This window comes from Canis lupus, chromosome 22 (genome assembly GCF_048164855.1).
Source record: "Canis lupus baileyi chromosome 22, mCanLup2.hap1, whole genome shotgun sequence".
Taxonomy (NCBI): Eukaryota; Metazoa; Chordata; class Mammalia; order Carnivora; family Canidae; genus Canis; species Canis lupus.
Genome location: NC_132859.1, coordinates 45,104,206 through 45,123,012, shown reverse-complemented (window position 1 = coordinate 45,123,012; position 18,807 = coordinate 45,104,206). Strand labels below are relative to the sequence as shown.

The 18,807-nt window shown below is 43.1% G+C and overlaps 1 protein-coding gene across 4 annotated transcripts in view; it reads left to right on the top strand.

The window, feature by feature from the left end:
- ITGA9 (integrin subunit alpha 9) overlaps nucleotides 1-18,807 on the top strand; it is a 353,990-nt gene that overhangs the window by 199,854 nt on the left and 135,329 nt on the right. For all 4 annotated transcript variants that reach the window (XM_072793385.1, XM_072793383.1, XM_072793386.1 and 1 more), the window contains exon 18: nucleotides 11,214-11,364. In XM_072793385.1, the coding sequence (XP_072649486.1) occupies nucleotides 11,214-11,364 (151 nt within the window). The remainder of the gene's footprint in view (nucleotides 1-11,213; nucleotides 11,365-18,807) is intronic.

Below are 18,807 nucleotides of genomic sequence, written 5' to 3'. Positions count from 1 at the left end.
ACTTGGGTTCTCTTGAGTTACCTGGACTGCCAGTTTCCATGAAATGCAGATCAGCTTCTTGCATGTTGAGTACGTGGTGGCCAGGTTTAAGAAGCAGCTTATGTGTGGTATAAGGTGGCACCATGCCATTGCTGGGTCGGGTCACACATTGCTGCACACCATGCTGTCTTATGACATCAGACCTCTGAGCAGCCCACAGATTTTGGGAATTCCTTTGTGCCCTCCCCCCCACCCCAAGTATTCTTTGTCTTTAATCCAGTTGTTACAGTGAGTGGACCTGATTTGTTCCAGATGTCCTAAGATTTAGTGATTCCAGAAACTACTAAAGTAGAGGCTGATGAGGATTTGAATTCCTCTGTTAGCTGAGAACCAGCAGTTCTTTTCACAGTTAAACAGATGGGGCAGGGGGAGGGCAGACCCTCTGGCTTCTCACGTTTGCCTTGTTAGGAAAAGGATGACTATTGAAGCAAATACTGATTCTACCACTACATGAGTTGCTAAATGAGCCAGATCTAGGACCAAATTGATGCTAGCACAGTCAGGATATAGGCACTTTTTTTTTTAAATACCACATATTCATGTTAATTATCTGAATGTTGCTAGGGAAACCACTATTTTGGCTCAGATCACCTTAGTAAATGCTTTTCTCTCACTTTATGAGCTTAAAACTGGCCCAGGTGGGTACATTTGAGGGAGATAGGGGTATTTCTGGCTTCATAGAAGTGATTTTCAAACCAGAAACTTAGTCCCAGGAATCATTCCGGTGACCTGCTGTAAACTTTAATTGACGTGCCTTACAGAGGTGCCTTATGATCTCTATCTGGAGTTAATAACCATATGGATCTGTTTTGCATGATTAGAAGAGGTTTATAAAGCATGGTGAGATGTGAATCACGTCTCAAACTATATGGCATGATAACCCACTTTTGGAGAAGTTTAAGACCTACATCCATACATACGTATAGTGTGTTCTGTTTGATGATAGTGTTACTGGTTGATGCAGCATTCAAGAATATAAACAGTACGAACATTAAAACTACTTAAAGGTACAGATTTTAAAACGAAAGAAGAAATTGAAGTCGACAGTCTTTGCTGTTTAGATTTTTTGAAGTGTATCTGAAAGTAGACACATGTCCAGATAGATGCTGGTAGGGGTCTGGGACAAGTCATGTAAGCACATCAGCCAAGGGGTTCAGCTGAAGCCCAGACAGATGACTGTGGTGTGTGTCCCTGGAGCCCAAAGACAGGACACCCAGAGGAGAGGCTGAGTGGTGGCAGAGGTGAGGCACTGACAACTGAGAAGCAGGCTGCTCCCAGATGTGGTACTGAGTTTTAAATTTTTTTTAATTTATTTATGATAGTCACACACAGAGAGAGAGAGAGAGAGAGAGAGAGAGAGAGAGGCAGAGACACAGGCAGAGGGAGAAGCAGGCTCCATGCACCGGGAGCCCGACGTGGGATTCGATCCCGGGTCTCCAGGATTGTGCCCTGGGCCAAAGGCAGGCGCCAAACCACTGTGCCACCCAGGGATCCCTGTACTGAGTTTTAAAGCAATATGTATTATAGGCTGTGAAATGAGAGGATCTTGAGCAGGTTGGCATGAGGAACATCGGATGGGTTGGAGTAGGTGGTTCGGGGCTGAGGCTGTAAACCACAGGAGGTTGGAGGCCTGGGTTCGCGTGGGGCCAGTTTAGGATAAATACAAGTCCTCTCTTCCTAGAGTATATCAAAATATAAAACAAGACTAGATATGATTTCTTAAATATATTTAGAATTTTACCTTGTTAGTTAGCACAATATACTTTTTGGAAATTTCTTAGTGATTTTTTTTTTTTTTTTTTTTGGTGCTCCTGAATATCTGCCACAGTAGCTAGAATCTTACAAATAAGGAAACTTTTGTGATTTTTTACAGCAGTGAGAACTGGTATTTAGATTCTAGATAAATTATCAATGAGCTCTATAGGAATCCGAAGAAATAGGCAGTCACTAACTAAAATAAGCCAGCAAGTCAACTGCCCATCCCTGTAGGAAAGAGAAATCTCAGAGCTGATGTGAGAACATTCTACGAGAACTTACTTGTTTGTAGTCCCTCTCTGTACTTCATGGTTTCCTTGTCCAGGGTTCTGTCACGTGAGAATGACCATCTTGGGAAAAGGATAGCTTCTCTGGCTTATACAAGCTGAAAGGGATTAAGAATCTGAACACATGGTGCACAAGGCTCAGTGTGTACAGAATTTGGCGAGGGCACTCATCCTGGCATCTTACCTATAAAGGCTGAGGTTGGCCGCTTTAGTCTTTGGAGACATTGAAATGTTGGGGTTTTGAGAATGGGTTTTTATATTGTTTGGTCTAGACCTCTCATTCTCTATATAGAAGGGCTACCTGTGTCACAGAGGAGAGGCCTCCAGTCTGGCTCTTCAAATGCATACACTTCAGTAACGAATCCAGGGGGCTTTGGAATAAGCCTGCAAGCAGCAGTAGGCTTGACTGTCAGAGCTCTCAACCCCTAGAGGTAAACAGAGGCTGAGGCGTTAACACCATAATGACATTCTGGCACAAAATAGTCTGAACACCATTGGGCCTGGAAAGTATTGACAGCTGGCTCCCCAGGCCGGAAAGCTGAGGGAAGTCCCTCACAGAGCGCATGCCCTGCAGAGGTGCCCTCAGAAATTTGTGTTTGTTGTCATCTAGACCTTCTCGAGTTGGTTCCTGGTCATTTTCTCCAAAGTAGGTTGCACTAAGGTAGCTCAGAAAAAAACATACATACACACACACACACACACACACACACACACACACACATGCTCATACCCCTCAGATTTAGCAAGAGCAGTGTCCTGTTTGTTTTACCTTAATGTACACTAGTTTAGGGCAGGGGCAATATTCAAAATAGTTAACAATTTCTAGAAAATTGGCATATCTACCTTGATGAGCAATTGCCAGGCACGGATGACCAGTACAGCTCCCCTCATGTAACCCCCTGACTATCCCTCCCATCCCTCATGCCACCTCTCATCCATTGGTGTTTTCTGGGGCCCCCTCATGGATAAATTGTTTATTTGTTCTCAAACCTACCTCAGGGTCTGTCTCTGACAGAGCCAGACTAATAAGACCTTCCTGATTGCCGAGGTCCACGTGGCTGGCTTCATTTTCTCCCACCACATCACATGTAACCAGTGAGGCTTATCTGCACAGTGTACAACTTTGGGCCTCTGATTTTGATGAAATTCAAAATTACTCTGTAGGGAAGGAGGGAGCACATGTGAAATGCCTTTTCTGACATTTCATAATGTTTATTAAGGTATTTGAAAAGCAAGTGGGTTTTAGGAGCTAAGTATTATCGATTTTATTTTATTTTTATTTATTTTTATTTTTATTTTTTTTAATTTTTTAAAATTTATTTATTTATGATAGTCACAGAGAGAGAGAGAGAGAGAGAGAGAGGCAGAGACACAGGCAGAGGGAGAAGCAGGCTCCATGCACTGGGAGCCCGACGTGGGACTCTATCTCGGGTCTCCAGGATCACGCCCTGGGCCAAAGGCAGGCGCCAAACCGCTGCACCACCCAGGGATCCCTATTTTTATTTAAAAAAAATTTTTTTTTTACCCAAACGTACTTTCTTTTCCCTAGACCTCTACTTTGCAAGTAACGTAAGCAAATATTTACCACTGAAGATGAATCATAAGTCAACCACATTGTTAAAATTAAAATACATAGAATTTACTGAAGAGCACCTGGGTGGTTCAATGATTAAGCATGTGTCTTTGGCTCAGGCCCTGGTCTCAGGGTTCTGGGATCGAGTTCCACATCGGGCTCCCTGCAGGGGGTCTGCTTCTCCCTCTGTCTGTGTCTCTGCCTCTCTCTGTGTGTCTCTCAGGAATAAATAAATAAGATCTTAAAAAAAAAAAAAAAAGAATTCACTGAAAGTCTAGGAGAGTCCTGGCCAGTAGAGAGACATAACACAAGCCCCATATTCAATTAAAAGTTTTCCAGTAGCTACATTGAAGAATTAAAGTAAAACGAATGAAACAAATGCTATTTAACAAATTTAAAAAATCATCTAAATGTGTAATTGCTATGAAAATGATGGAGGTTTTCACATCCTTTTTTTATTGTGTAAGGTCTAAGAAATCAGATATGTATTTTATACTGAATTCAGAGCTGTCACATCTTAAATACTCAGAAGCCACATGTGACTAGTGCCTAGCACGTGGGGCAACCCAGGCTAGAACACGTACTTCAGAGCTATCACAGCCAGTAGGCAAGGTTGCTGAGGTGATTACACAGCAGCCACCATCAGTCATTGGTTCAGGGCTACCCCAGGGCTACTTTATTCTTTGGCACTCTGCTGGCCTTCAGAGAAAAGTCCTCCAGCAAAAGATGGAGATCTGGCAGATAGAAGCAGAGGCTCCAGTGATAAGACCCCGGGGGACAGAGTAGAGTCAGCCTCATTTTGTCATTACTTTTACTTTGGTGAAAGTATTCGTTTTCACTTATTACTTGCAACATTGCCTGCATGGGTGATTCAAGATAACATCCCAAACACCTCCACCAATTTCAAGGAAAACTGTCAAGGGAAAAAAATAAGTAAGTAAAAATAAATAAATAAATAAATAGATAGATAGATAAATAAATAAATAAATAAATAGATAAATAAATAAATAAAAAACTGTCAAGGAGAAAATAGTACTTTACATAGCTTTTGTAAAGAGGTGACACCTCCTGATACTTTGAATACTCTCTAAATGCTAGAAGGGGAAAAACCATTTCACTTCTCATCTAATTAGAGCCAAATAAGGTTTCTGTGAATTTGAGTCTGTTTAATTGCATGTTTCTGTACTTTGAGAGCATTGGGAATAGAGGGAGGAACACCAGACGTCCCACGGGAGTTGGAAGGGCCTCCTGGCTTCGCCACTGTCTGCTGGACGGCCGAAGGGACATGATTCGCTCTCTGGCCTTTAACTGCAAAACGATGACTCAAGTCAGCCCCCATCCAGCTGTCCAATACCATTTCTGATTTTATGATGTTTGCCCATTTTTTAAGAATAGGAAGCATTGTCTGTGCTTTTAAATTGCAGTGGCTATAATTTATGTCCTTGCTTTTATGACACATTGTTAAGGATATCTGCGATTTTTTGGATGCTGGATCCTTACTTAGGAATGCTGCCCCCAATTTTGACGTCTCTCCTTGGGGAGAATATGATCTGCTTCACAGTGTCCTTTTTAATATGATTTCCATGATTTCCATGAAAACTGAGGATTGCCTCTGTGTGTGTGTGTATATATGTGTGTGTGTCTGTCTGTTTCTGTCTTAATTTTATTGACAGGGCTGTCATGCTATTGTAGGACTCATAGTTCACCTCCTCAGTAATACCTTGCCAAATACTCCCCACCACTCCCCCACACCTCACCCCCACTGTCCCTGAAGAAAATCCCTTCTTTGTGCTCTCATAGTTTAAGGGACTTCCTAGGGCTGTTTCTTCATACCTCTGGGTCAGCACTTCGCACACGTTGACATCAACTTTTGTCTTTTGTAAATACATTAGACTATGAACTCCTAGGGGCCTGGGACTTGTATCCCTGGCACTTAAGTTGAGAAGGTAGTTTTAAAAAGTAATGGATGGATAAATAACTATAAGGAAGGGAGGAAGAATGGGCAGGGATAGAAAAAGGAAGGAGAAAAGAAAAAGAATGAATGGATTTGGCTGCCCTATACTATTATCCTGGTTCTCATGATCAAATATAGTTGTGGTTGGCAAGTATATCACCAATAATAATAATGGTATCACAAGAGGTGCCTGGGTGGCACAGTTGGTCAAGTGTCTGCATTCAGCTTAGGTCATGATCCCAGGGTCCTGGGATGGAGCCCCATGTCTGGCTCCCTGCTCAGCAGAGAACCTGCTTATCCCTCTCCCTCAGCCCCTCCCCCTGCTTGTGCTCTCTTGCTCTCTGTCAAATAAATAAATAAAATCTTAAAGAAAATAATGGTATAACAAGTTTTTAAAACTCAAATACAGTTGACTAAAATGCACTTGATTAACTCCTGTATTAGCATTCTTTACTCAGGCTGGATTGAAGCTAGCAGTAAAAGAAAATAAAAGCATTACATTTTATGGAAGGGGCTCATAACCACAAATTATTTAAATAAGGTTACAGCTTTTATCTTTAGGACTTAGGGAAAATCTAAAATGATCCAATGCATCATTAATTATTAAACACCATTGAGCTACTTTAGTTTCTTCCCGTAGCACCTTCTCAAAAAAATATCTGCATAAAATTGCTTGCATGACTGTAGAGGGGAAAGAATTTACTTTAAGTGGCCTCAGTTGTTCAGCATATGGTGGTTGGTACAAAAATGTATCACATCTACCTGGTGAGGAATTTTGAGTGTTGTGCACTCTGAATGTACGGTGATGAGTGAAGTCAGGGAACAGGTTCTGCAGTGAGCCATGGGCACCACACAGCTACCAACTTGACAGCAGTAACATCAGATCAGTGCTAAACTTAAATATAAGCCCAACATATTCAAAAACAGCTGCTATAAGATGTATTAGGACAGTTATATTTGTTATTTTTCATAACAAATGAGCAGTGTATTTCCAGCAGGCTGTATACTTGCTGTCAGATATGCTTTATAGAAACTGCACAATTTGTATCATATGTTGACTATTAGTAACACTTTTCATTTAAAAATACACCAGTGAGTGGTGTACAAAGTATTAAGACCCATTTAAGAGGCTAAATAAGCAAATTAGAATTAATGGGAAAATTTCTTAGGGAATAAAATTTCCAGAAAATTAGAAAGGTAGTTCTTTAATAAGTAAGCACCTGTGGGATGTTTGGTGAAAACCCTCTGTTCCAGATTGTCTTACTCTTTCAGTCCTGAAAGAGAGGTTGGTCTTTGTGGAGTTCTGTTCTTTTCAGATGTCATTAAAAGATATTTCTTGCCAAAACTCCTCCCAACTGAGATGGAGCTTACATAAGATGGCCTTCATGCCAAAGGAAGTTGGGCAGGAAGTTGGTCACTAGCTCCAGCTCAGCCCCTCCATGGCTAAATGACCTTGACGAAAGTGGGTTCCCCTTTGGGGGTGGGAGGTGGGCTCATCTTCTTCAGCTGTAAAGTACAAAGGTTGAGCTGATGAACTGTTGTGGGGATGTTGGGCATGTTTATTCAACCATTCCATAAGGGTTCACTGAACACCTACTATGTGCCTGACACAAGTCTGTTCATTGAGCAAAACCAGACTGGCATCGTTGCCCCCTGGAGCTTTGATTTTAATAGGGAAGAGATGTTTCTTAATTAGATAACCACAGAAATAAATATGTCGTCCCAACCCTGGTAAATGCTATGAAGGATTGACGGAGCACATGGGGCTGGAGGGGCTCATATTTTAGTATGTGTACTGCCAAAGTGAGCACTGGAGGGGCTCATAATAGGGAGATTTATTGCCCCAAGAGGGAGATCTGAAGGGGCCTATGATGGAGGGGGCAGGGCTTTGAAGGCAGAGGAGGTGCTGCTTCCTAAGCCCAGTACAGCATCCTGGCCAACCACCTTATCTCTATTTCTCCATCTCCTCGCCTCTAAAAATGGGACTAACATCAGGAACGGTTCACGGTGTTGTAAAGTTTCAGAAAGATGACATGTTTCAAAGCACCCAGTATCAGGCAAATTACATTTCATTTCATTTCTAAGAATAGCTTTGGAAGCAGAGACAGACCATTTCGTACATAGGACTTCAACTGTAGAGAATGAGCAAAAACAGCTCTGAAGCACCCCTTTTTAAAAAAGTCTGAGTTCACATTCCACCCTGGAAGGCGCCTGCCTTCCCTTCATCATGGAGCCATGTTAGCATCACTTGACTCTGAAAGCCTAGGAACGTCCTTGCTGCCTGATGAAGTGACAGAGGCCCAGGCTCAGGGTGCTGGAGAAGCTTAGACATGCCTGGCCTGTTCTCTTGCCATTTACATGTGAGGAAAAGAGGCTGATCACAAATGACAAAACTGGAATGAGGAGGCAGCTCCCTACCCCCACGGTCCTATGCTTTCCTGTATCATCTATGTTCCTTTTGGAAACTATGGGTACTTTCTGATGTGACTGGGCTGCTTTCGAGTGCTTACGTGATTCCTTCTCAAGAGAAAGCAAGCATAGCACTCCCTCATAACTCCTCAAGGCCCAAGGATTACTCCTGTAATCTTATAAAAGCAAACAGGAGGACAGAAATAACCCATCAATTGTTTAAAATTAAAATGGCCAACAATAATACATAACTGCCACAATAGCTTGAGGTCAGGGTCTTAATTTATTGGAGACCATTCAGGAATCTGAAACTTTTCTCTGAGTTAATTTTTCACATCTTGTTTGGATCCTTAGAGCTCTTGCTTCCAAAAAGCAAGGCCATCAGATCTCTCGTTGCACATGTTATTCTTGCTGATGCGCCAGGGCTTGCAGGAAAGTGAGGTCTTCTCTTCACGGATGGGTTATGAGGATTGTTCCCCCTGCAACAATCTGTGTTTCAAAGTATTACAGCCTACTGAGACTTGAGATCTTTCTCTTCTCTTTCATGCTCTATTCATTGTATTAGTGGTTGCAAACAACAATAAACACGTGCTGGTTAATTTAAGCAGAAAAGGAATTTAGTGCTAGGATATGGGCTGGTTCAGAGCCTAGGCAGGAAGCTTGGAGAACCAATGTGAACGGGAAACAGGGGAGACCAGGCTTAGCTCAGGATGCCACCTCTGGGCTCTCAATACCTCTCTGTAGCTCCCCTCAGATGACCTCAGAGGGCCCGGGTATCTTTGTGCAACCCTCAAAATTCATGGCCCTGGTTGGGAGCATCTGCTCACCATTCTGAGGCCACTGACTGCATAATCAGGTGTCCAAACTTCAGCTATCAAGAGAAGGGAAGAGGCAGGGTCAACCTCCTCTCTTCTGATGTGCCGCTCCCATCTATCTTGGGGTTCCTCCCTAACGGGAAGGTGTCAGGATGCTGAGCAGCCAAAAATACCAATTGTCCATTACACAAGCCCTCATAAGCTTAATCACATCATCCACTAACTGGTTGGCCAAAGATTGGCTACCAATGTGGTTTTATTTTGTCCACAGCTCATGTCACATTAACAGTCACCCATCTCATGTGCATCTTCATCATCGTCCTCACCCCCTTCTCATCCCATTAATGGCCTGCTCATTCCCTTGCTTTACTGAGATGCCATCTCCCTTCATCTCTTCACCCCTCAAACATTCCCTACTCCTTCTCTCCCTTCCCAGTCTTTGACTCTCCTTCTGTTTCAGTGAAAAATAGAAGCAATCACAAAGGAACCTCTACTTTGTTTCTAACACCCATTTACTAACACGTTGGTGCCATTGGCTCTAATTTCTGACCTTGTACTAGCTGAGGCCAGCCCTTCCATTTGTTTACCAGGCCATCCTGCAATTATTCCTTGTCATGTCATTAATTGTTCTCTCTGTGGAACATCCTTCCCATACTTGTGCAAATATGATAATTGCCATCTTTTAAAAAATTGCTTTGAGCCCACTCCCCATCCTCAGCTCCCATCCTATTTCTCTGTTCCCCTTTACGGAAAAACTCCTCCAAATAGTTGAATGCACTTACTGTTTCCATTTATTCTACTCCTTTTTTTCTTAAGCCAATTCCAAGCTTTCATCCCTGTCACTCCACTTACACAGCTCTTATTGAGATCATCAGTGACCTCCAGATGGCTAATTCCAGTGGCCAATCCTAATTCTTCATGTTATTTTGGCCTATCTGCCACATTTGGCAAAATTGAGTATTCCTTCCTTGAAACATTGCTTCTGTGGCCATTTAGGTACCATCTCTCTTGGTTTACCTCCTACCCCCCTTGTCATGCTTTCTCTTCTCTTCCTCACCTGCAGCTCCTAAGTATGAGACCTCTTCTCTATCTATACTCATTCCCTAGCAATTATATCCATTCCATCCCAAATGTGTATCTCCAGCCCTCCTTCAAGGTTTATGCATCCAGCTGTCCAACACCTCTTCTTAAATATCCAATAAGCATTTGAATTTTTTTTCTGTTGAACTTTCTACATCTGTGGTCTTTCCCATCTCAATGAATGACCACTCTTCCCTTCCAATTGCTGAGCCTAAATCCTTGCAGCCATCTGTAACTCTTTTTCCCTAATACCCTTCATCCAATCAATCCATCAGCAAAATCTGTTGGCATAACTTTGGAAATACATCCAGAACATAACTTCTTCTCACTACTTTGGCTTTGATGACTGTGGTCTGAGTTGCCTTCTGGATTATTCTGAGAGCTTCCTAAACAGGCTCCCTGCTTCCCCCATGACCATGCACTCCACAGACCATTTGCATCACAGCCAACGTGAACCCTCAGATGTGGGAGTCAAATCTCACCACTCTGTGTAGAGCCCTGCAGGAGTTTCATTTCAGAATCAAACCAAGTCCTTGTGATGGCCTCACAGTGCCCCATATGGTCTGTCTTCCCCTACTTCCTTTGCCTCCCATGCCCATTTGTTCCCACACTCCCCCTTGCTCACTGCTCTTAGCCACTCTGGTGTCCTTGCCAGTCCTTAAACAAGCCAGGCATGACTTCCCCTTTGCTAGTTCCCAGGTGTCTATGTAACTTGCTCCTTTTCTTCCTTCAGGTTTCTACTCAGAGGTCACCTCATCAGTGAGGCATCCCCAACTACCCTATTTAAAATTGTAACCCACTCTCCCTCCAAATCCATCATTCTCCACCCCTCTTACCCTTTGTGAGTTTTGTCTGTAGCTTTTAGCACAATCTGACCTATATGTTTGCTGCTTGGTGTATGTGTTTTCTGTCTCCCTGAAGCCATAAGAAGGAAAGAACTCTGTTTTATTCACTGTTCTCTCTTCTAGCAAACAGAGTAGCAGTGAGTGGCTGTAGTAGGTACTAAAAAACATTTAAATGATTACATGGCCAAATTACATGTCTAGGGTATTAAATGTCTTATAATTTTCTGAGATTGATGTGAGCTCCAGAAGAACATATCGAGTTAGGCTATTAGATGAGGAAACTGAGGCCCATGGGAGCTAACTGTTTGCCCAAGAATGTATGACTGGTTAATGGGGTTCCTGGAACTTGTAGCTCTGACCCCAGGAGAGTTTTTTCTCCCAACCCCCAGCTACCCTCTGATATCTCATGTTAGTGAAAGCTTCAGGGAATTCATTGCTGTTTATTTTTCATTACAGTGTTGATGGAAAAACCCCATATCTAGCTTTGGGGGCTGTGAAGAATATTTCCCTGAACATCTCCATCTCAAACCTTGGGGATGATGCCTATGATGCCAATGTGTCCTTCAATGTTTCCCGGGAGCTCTTCTTCATCAACATGTGGCAGAAGGTAAGGAAGGCACCCCTGAAAGAGAGTCTTTGTTCCATCTGGTGCATTTTCTGACTTTCATCATAGCTTGCAATGTGTAGTGATTCTGAAAAGACTGTTTCATTATGTGGGATATCATTTGGAACCATGAGAATTTTTTCTCCTGGGACTTAGAAGGTGTGTTGGTACAGCCCAAGAAGAAACCATAAATACCTACAGAGTACTACAGCAATATCCATATCTAACATTGTCTCCCATGCTTCCTCTCTTATGGAACCCTTTCCCTACTGTTTTTTGTCTAACCCCTTCTCCAAACACTAGAGTGTTCTAGAGAATTTCAGTTTTATGTCAGTAGTTGTAAAAACAAGATAAGAAATGAGGACAGATCACTGCTTATTATGCTTGTTATCAGCACTAGTGCACTTCATGTTTTCCATTAGGGGGGTCACATATGTCAGCCTGTGCTTTGGCATGTTTATTTATGATATATTTGAGTGAATTGAGGAAATTAAATTATTTTCATTAACTGAATGAGCTTTTCAGCATGAATTCATGTATATGAATAAATTGAAGTTTAAGTAGAATGACTCAGAAAGGAAAAAGGAGGTGGTATTTTCTCCTTTCCCATAATCCAACTCAACAAACCACCTATGGGAAGAAAAAAGAATGAGTTTCCAGCAGGCAACAGGAATGAGTGGGTTCAGACAGATCTCACCCTCCCCAGTGGTTGCTCTAACTCTTGACAGCAGTTTTGAAGGCAATTCTTGGAGCTTTCCAAAGTGTTTACAACATGGAACTGCAGTGCCTTGATGTCTGTGTTAAATGGAATCAAAATCACTTTCTGAGGAAAGCTTCCCCCTGCCCACAGATGAGCACACATTCAAGCCAATGGGCAAACTTCTGTTCAGACACAGATCCTGGCAAGCTCAACAGTTTTGATAGGATTATACCAACCTTGCCCTGTTTGGGGGGCAACTGACACTCTGTAGAGCGATCTGTATTGGTGGCACACTCCAAGAACTTTACAAGACGTCATCTCAAACTCTCTGCTGCTTAATAGCTTTTAGGAGCACCAGGGTTGGGGAGGGCACAAAAGCAATCAAGAAGGACCATGAGAAAAGCATAATTCCCATCTGTCTTCTACACCCTAAAAATTGTCCTGGTTTAAGCCCAGTCAAGAGAGAACCAAGTATCTGCAATGTTCTAGTATCTCTGACTCCATATAGAATCTCTTTTTCAGAATTTCCTGTGCTGCTATGCCATCTTTCTGTAGGGGGTGGCAGGAGAGGGGCTCACTCAAGGACAGATCTATAAAACTCATCGCTGTGATGACTGAAAGGATATGGTTGGTGACATATTACTTTGCAGATTCCTCTCACTTAGGACCTACAGGAGAAATTTCTCTTTGGTCTCAGAATTAGGGATAGCAGTGTTTTCCCTGAGTACTTTGCGTATTTTTAACTGTAGACACAGTCCTCTCTGTGACTAGGCTTTGTTCTCTCTGTTGTCTGCTAGAAGTTTCTGAGCTAGTCCCGCTCAGTTGGTATATAGGATTTGGTAGTAATATCTCACAAACAAAGGTGTAGCTTCTTATATCTTATGTTATTTCCCTTCATCATAGTTTTCTTTTTTAGCTTGGAGGCTGCATAATATTCTATCATAAAGTATACTATGTATTACACTCAAATTCCTATTATGTAGATATTTTACTCCAGTTTTATTCTCTTTAATACTGATGAATGATGACGCCTCGGTGGCTCAGTTGGTTGGCTAAGCATCCGACTTTTGGTTTCAGCTCAGGTCATAATCTCAGGGTCCTGGGATCGAGCCCAATATCAGGCTCCTTGCTCAGCAAGGAGTCTGTTTGTCTCCCTCTCCTTCTACCCCTCTGCCTGCTCATGCTTGCTTTCTCTCTCTCCTCTCTCATTCTTTCTCTTAAATAAATAAATAAACCTTCTCTAAAAATACTGTAATGAATGTCTTTCACAGAGATTGCTATGAACATTATATTTTCAGTCTTGTAACTATTTGGGAGATGTAACATAGTGTTTGTTGACCACCTACTATATATAGTTATATATAGATCTATAACTACATCAGGAGCTTTACATGCATTTCCCATTCTCTCCTACTACATGGATCTGCTATAGTGGAGGAATGCTGTGGGAGAGAAGTGAAAGAAGTAGGATGAGGCAGGGAAAGGGCTAAGAGTGTGCTGTCATAAAATGTAGCCTTGGTCTGATTGATAGGATGGAAAGAGGTGGAGGGATTCCCAAGAGCATAAATCACTCAGCAGAAGTGTCTCCTCTTAAAATGGCAGGAGAGCATCATATTGACCCCTGTATCATTGAGCACACCTTAAGGGGTAGTAAGTAGCCCCCCAAGCATTCTGGCTGAGGGACTCTAGTCAGTTAAGGACAGTGTACCCAAGAAGACCACAGATGTGTCATTAGCTACTACAGCTAATCATTCTAATCTCTTTTCCATTGAATCCCAATAACCTTTGGCATAGGGAGCCTCAGTTTCAATTTGGTAGAAGTTGACATCAGGGGCTCTTCAGGATGTGGGAAACAGTGTGAGAAATGTTGTAGGGCACAGAGACATCATGTAGCTGCCACAAGGGCAGACCCAACTAGAAAAACAGGCGAGATGACCCTCAATGTGGCAAGAGAAGGTAAAGAAACAAAAAATTCATCCCCTGTGATCACAATCATAACTCCAAACGGAGGTGTAAATGGTATTACTCAGTCCAGAGCAAGATTCTCACAGCTCCCAGGTGGGTGGTAAAGGGGAACCAGGAGAGCCCAGTCACCCTGCACAGACCTAACAGAACCAAAGTGGACCCTACAAAAAGATTCTAACACATAAACTAACAAAAGTGCAACTCAGGATGTAGAAGGAAAACATACCTTTTTGAAGGATTATTAGTAGAAAACAAAAGTAAATTCTATAGAGCATCCACTTCTGTTCTTGACTAAATTAAGAAAAAAATGAGACAGCAAAAGATCAGATAGTAGAACAATAAATTGGGATGAAAAAGGAATGAACTGAGAGGCAAACAAAAATATGAAGATTGTAGACAGAGAAGGAAATAAAATGAAACCAAGAAAGCGATGGCAGAATTAAAGATATGTTATAATCAGGAAAAAGCAGAATTAGCAGTATGGCAAATTGATGCATTGTTGTACAGGGCATATTTGAGATGGTCTCTGAGAATTCAAAGAAAAAGAACAAAGCAATAAAGAAGGATGACATTGAGGACTATAGATGTGGAAGGTAGAAACCAATCAGCAAAGAGAAGTAGCTCCATAATAGTTGGAATAGAAGACATGAGTAGACAGCAAGGAAGGATCTCCATTCTTTTGAGTGAACTCTGCAAACATCAGACAAAAATATTAGAGCACTTTAATGTCAACACACAGTTGCATGAGATTTTTAATTTGATAACTATGAAAGTGATACTACTTATACCTAACAGAAAACAAAGAAACCAGTGTTCCATAGGCTTCTTTTCTATAACAGTATTTTTAAAATCAGAATAGGTTCTCTTATGAATTGAGAATTCTATACCCAGCCAACTTGCCCTCCATTGTGGAGACAAAATAAAGACATCCTTGAATATACGAGAATTCATGAAGTCTGTTAACTTTCCTAGTTTGAGTTTCCCCAAAAACAGACCCCAGCACAATGATATGTAGGTATAGGTAGTTTATTTGGGGGTGATCTCAGGAGGCACTTTGTTGTAGTGGTGAGTTTAGACAGGGAAGGGATGAAAGATAGGAACACAAGCCTTGGGAACCCGGGTTCTATCTCACTGAGGATCCCCAAAGATCCTGGAACACCCCTCAGAAACACCCCCAGGGGTAAGGAAGCTGTTAGAGGATTTCTATACCAACTCTTACCACTCATCTACAGAGAATCACTCCAAGGGCATTAACTCCCTGACACTTTCAGCCTTCTCTGGCAATGGGCCATGCTCCCTAGAGTGAGCAAATAACTCCAGCAGTGAGAAATTGGAAGACCTTTGGCTTGGAGGGCATTGGCTTCAAGTGACCAATCCTCTGGCTGGTTCTAGAGCATATGAGCAAGGCAGCATCTGCTTCAGTAACTGTTAAAGCTTTAATAAGCATAAAACTATTCCTGAGAAATAGGATACTTACAGATAAAGTATGCAAAATTGCAATTGTAAAATAAAGTTAAGGCCAAATAAAAGTAGACATAAGCAAAAACAAATCTTGCAAGCATTTAAAATAGTAAGCAAATGTAAAAGAAAAAGTATTGCCACAGTAAATACATAACTGAAAAACTTAATTTAAAAAATAAGCCTATAATGTCAGTTATACCATAAAAATTTGAGAAGAAACTTAATCTCGTCTCTCTTCCTGTCTGACATTCTTCAGAATGGAGTTTGGACTCCTCAGCTGTTCCCTAAGAGGCCATTCTGAGCCCGCATTTCCTGCCCTCCCTCTTCCCCTGGCCTCATTGCTCACCATCCCCCACATGTGCACTCAGATCCAATTATAATCAAGCCTGGAATCCCCTCCACCCCCATGTTCTTTCATCAACTGCTCTGCCCTCAGATCTCAGCTCAGGTGTCTCACCTGGCTGCACAGGTGATGTGGGTAGGAGGGTGGGAGCTATCCCTGTGTCTGTAGCCACCAGGAGACTCAGCCCTAGACCTATGAGGTCTCCAGTCTTCTGTGTCATCACACAGTTCGTGATGTATTTATTTCTGGGACTGAACAAAACATCTCCCTGAAGATGAACTCTTCTGTGCTCTCTAATGCAAAGCTGCTTTCATAGATTTATGCTGATTCTTTCCTGAAAGGGAAGGCGGCTTATAAAAAATGTGGGATGCACATGGATAACCATCTGCTGACTTTTCTCTAACCTCCATCAAGCTAACTTGAAAACACTCTATAAAATGGGACTTAAAGTGTTGGTGGCCACCAGCTGGCTGGCTGGTGGGCTGGCTGGGGCACAGCATCCAGTGGTAATACAGTGGCCACCTGTGGAGCAGTGTGCAGGATCTCTTAAGGGTGAGGTAGGGGCACAGTGGAAAGGGAGACTAAGAAAGAATGGAAGAAATGCATTTGGAGCCCATCTGTATCACACAATCCCACAGTCGTGTTCACATTAGATTCTGTGACACTCCCAGAGCACCACTCCACAGACCATGTGAATGGTGCCTGCTGGAGCTATACTACCACGTGGCCCCAGAGTCAAAAGAAAGCTGAGTTTTAATTTCTTCACCGTGATGCCATTTGGCATAGAGGCTTTGGCTCCTCTTGCCTCCGTGGAATAGGAATGCATTTGTTCAGACAGCAGTTTTTAAGTACATGCTAAGTGCCAGGGGACCCAAAGATGAGTAGGATCTGATCCCTGCTCCCAAAGAACTCATGGCCTAATGGGGTGCAAGGCATGTCAGCAAGCAGAGCACAAGAGGCCAGCTACTGACCACAGCACTAAAACGTTGCCCTGCTGGAAGTGATGACTGTGACAGCTAGTCTCAAGGTACCCAAAGTCCCCAGCTAAGTGCTTAGAGAAAGACGGATGGGCCTCTGGAGAGTTGATATTGGCTGCTGCTGTCACTGCAAAGTTGGGGGGTGGGTGAGTTTATTTGATGAAGGAGAGAGCTGGCTGGAGCCTGGTGAGAGGGCAGAGGAAGAGGGACTGGAGCGAACCAGCAAGATGGAAAGAGACTGCCCATGTGGGTCAAAGGACCAGCAATGTTCCTAGTGGCGGGGTGACCTTAGGACATTTTAGGAATGCAGATGCCTGCTGTCTTAGGCTGAAGCTGCTTGTCAGTTAGGACTCCTGCACTCAGGAATGCCTCCTGTGACCGAGACAGATAAGCTCAAAGAAGGGGCTGGGTTCAAGGGTATGTCTTCATCGTATTGACCTGTGTGGAAACAGACAGGGACATGGGCAGTTGTAAGCTTTAGGCTAGTGGAAGAGAGCTCCCAGGCGACCTTTATGTGCAAAGGGGACTCAGGAGCTTGACAGCTCAGTTACAGAGGAGGCCATGCTGGACAAGAAAGAACAAGGGCAGGCCCCTGACCTAGTCTCTTCTCCACAGTGTGAGTGCATTCTTGGTTTGGATCTCCCAGACACTGACCTTGAAGCAAGGAATTGAGGGCAGTTCATTTGGCAGGTGCTAGAGCACTGGGAGGGAGGTAGAGCAGCAATAGACCAGTGGAAGCAGCTAATGAAGAGGGTGTTGTTAAACCAGCTGCCACAGTGGGCACTGGGACTTCATCCCAGAACAACCCTGGGAGACATGCAAAACACAAACCACAGAGTAGAGAGAGCTGGGAGATTTACACCTCCTCCCAGGGTATCAATGGTTGAAGCTTTCTAGGAGTGCGACTTCCCCAGGACTCCCTTTTCTGTAATGTGCATGGCCAGAGCAATCGACCCGGTTCTGGAAAAATGCACCCATGTGGTACAGAGACCTAGCTGCTGGCAACTGTAAGTGGGGTGGAGCACCCTGAAAGGTGCAACACAGCTATGTGAGGCTCACCAGCACCTGCTGGAGATACCCACAGGGTTGGAAGCATTTGCAACCTGAGCACCTCATTTTCTAGGCTTCCAGAAGTTGTGTTAGCTTCATGAAATTTTGCCAAGGTTCTAGCTTTAGATCTAGTGACATACACTTTGCAGACTTGGGCAGTGGAGTGGGGCAAGGCAAGTATTGTAAAGAGGGTAAGGGTGTCAGGTGTGGGACAATAAGAAGCAGTGAAGACTGTGGAAAAATGGAGCCTTATCCAGAGAGAGCAGGCAATTCACTGCAGCAGTCAATGGTTACCAGGTGGGAGTGAGGACTGGTGCTGTCAGACTTCCTATTTTTCAACAAAAGCCAGAAATCCACATTTTTATGTGAAATCTCATGACTTTGGCAGCTAATTAAAATGTTCTCTGAACGTTGTATGGGCCAAACAAAACATCCAACTGACCACATCCAGCCCATAGGCTACCAATTTGTGACCTCCAGCTTAGCTGTCTTCCGTATGCTGTAAGCACATTCTCCTGCCTGCCTGTTTGTCACATGGATCTGTATTTGTGGTAGAACCAAGCATGTGTGCAGGCTTGACTGCATTTCACACCTGTCCCTGGGTGGCAGATAACTAGCCAAAGAGATTGGAGCTTGGGAGTTCAAGTGCAAGTGTGTGTTTGGGGGAAGGAGAGGGTCGATTTACATGTAGTATCCATAGCATTTTTAAAGCCAGTGACGTTTTGAAAACTTCACAGGCTGGAATATTTGTACTTTGCAGTGATTGCAAGAAGCAGCTAAGCTGGAGTTTGTGTTTCAGAAGTTCTTAGAAGTAATGTAGCAAGCAGCCAAAGTGGAGCAGAAGGAAAGCTAGGTTCTCACGACCATCAGATGCAGACGCAGAACCTCTGTTTCTTGCAGTCCGTGTGACCTTGAGCCAAGGGTCTTCTCACTGTGCCTCAGTTTCTTTC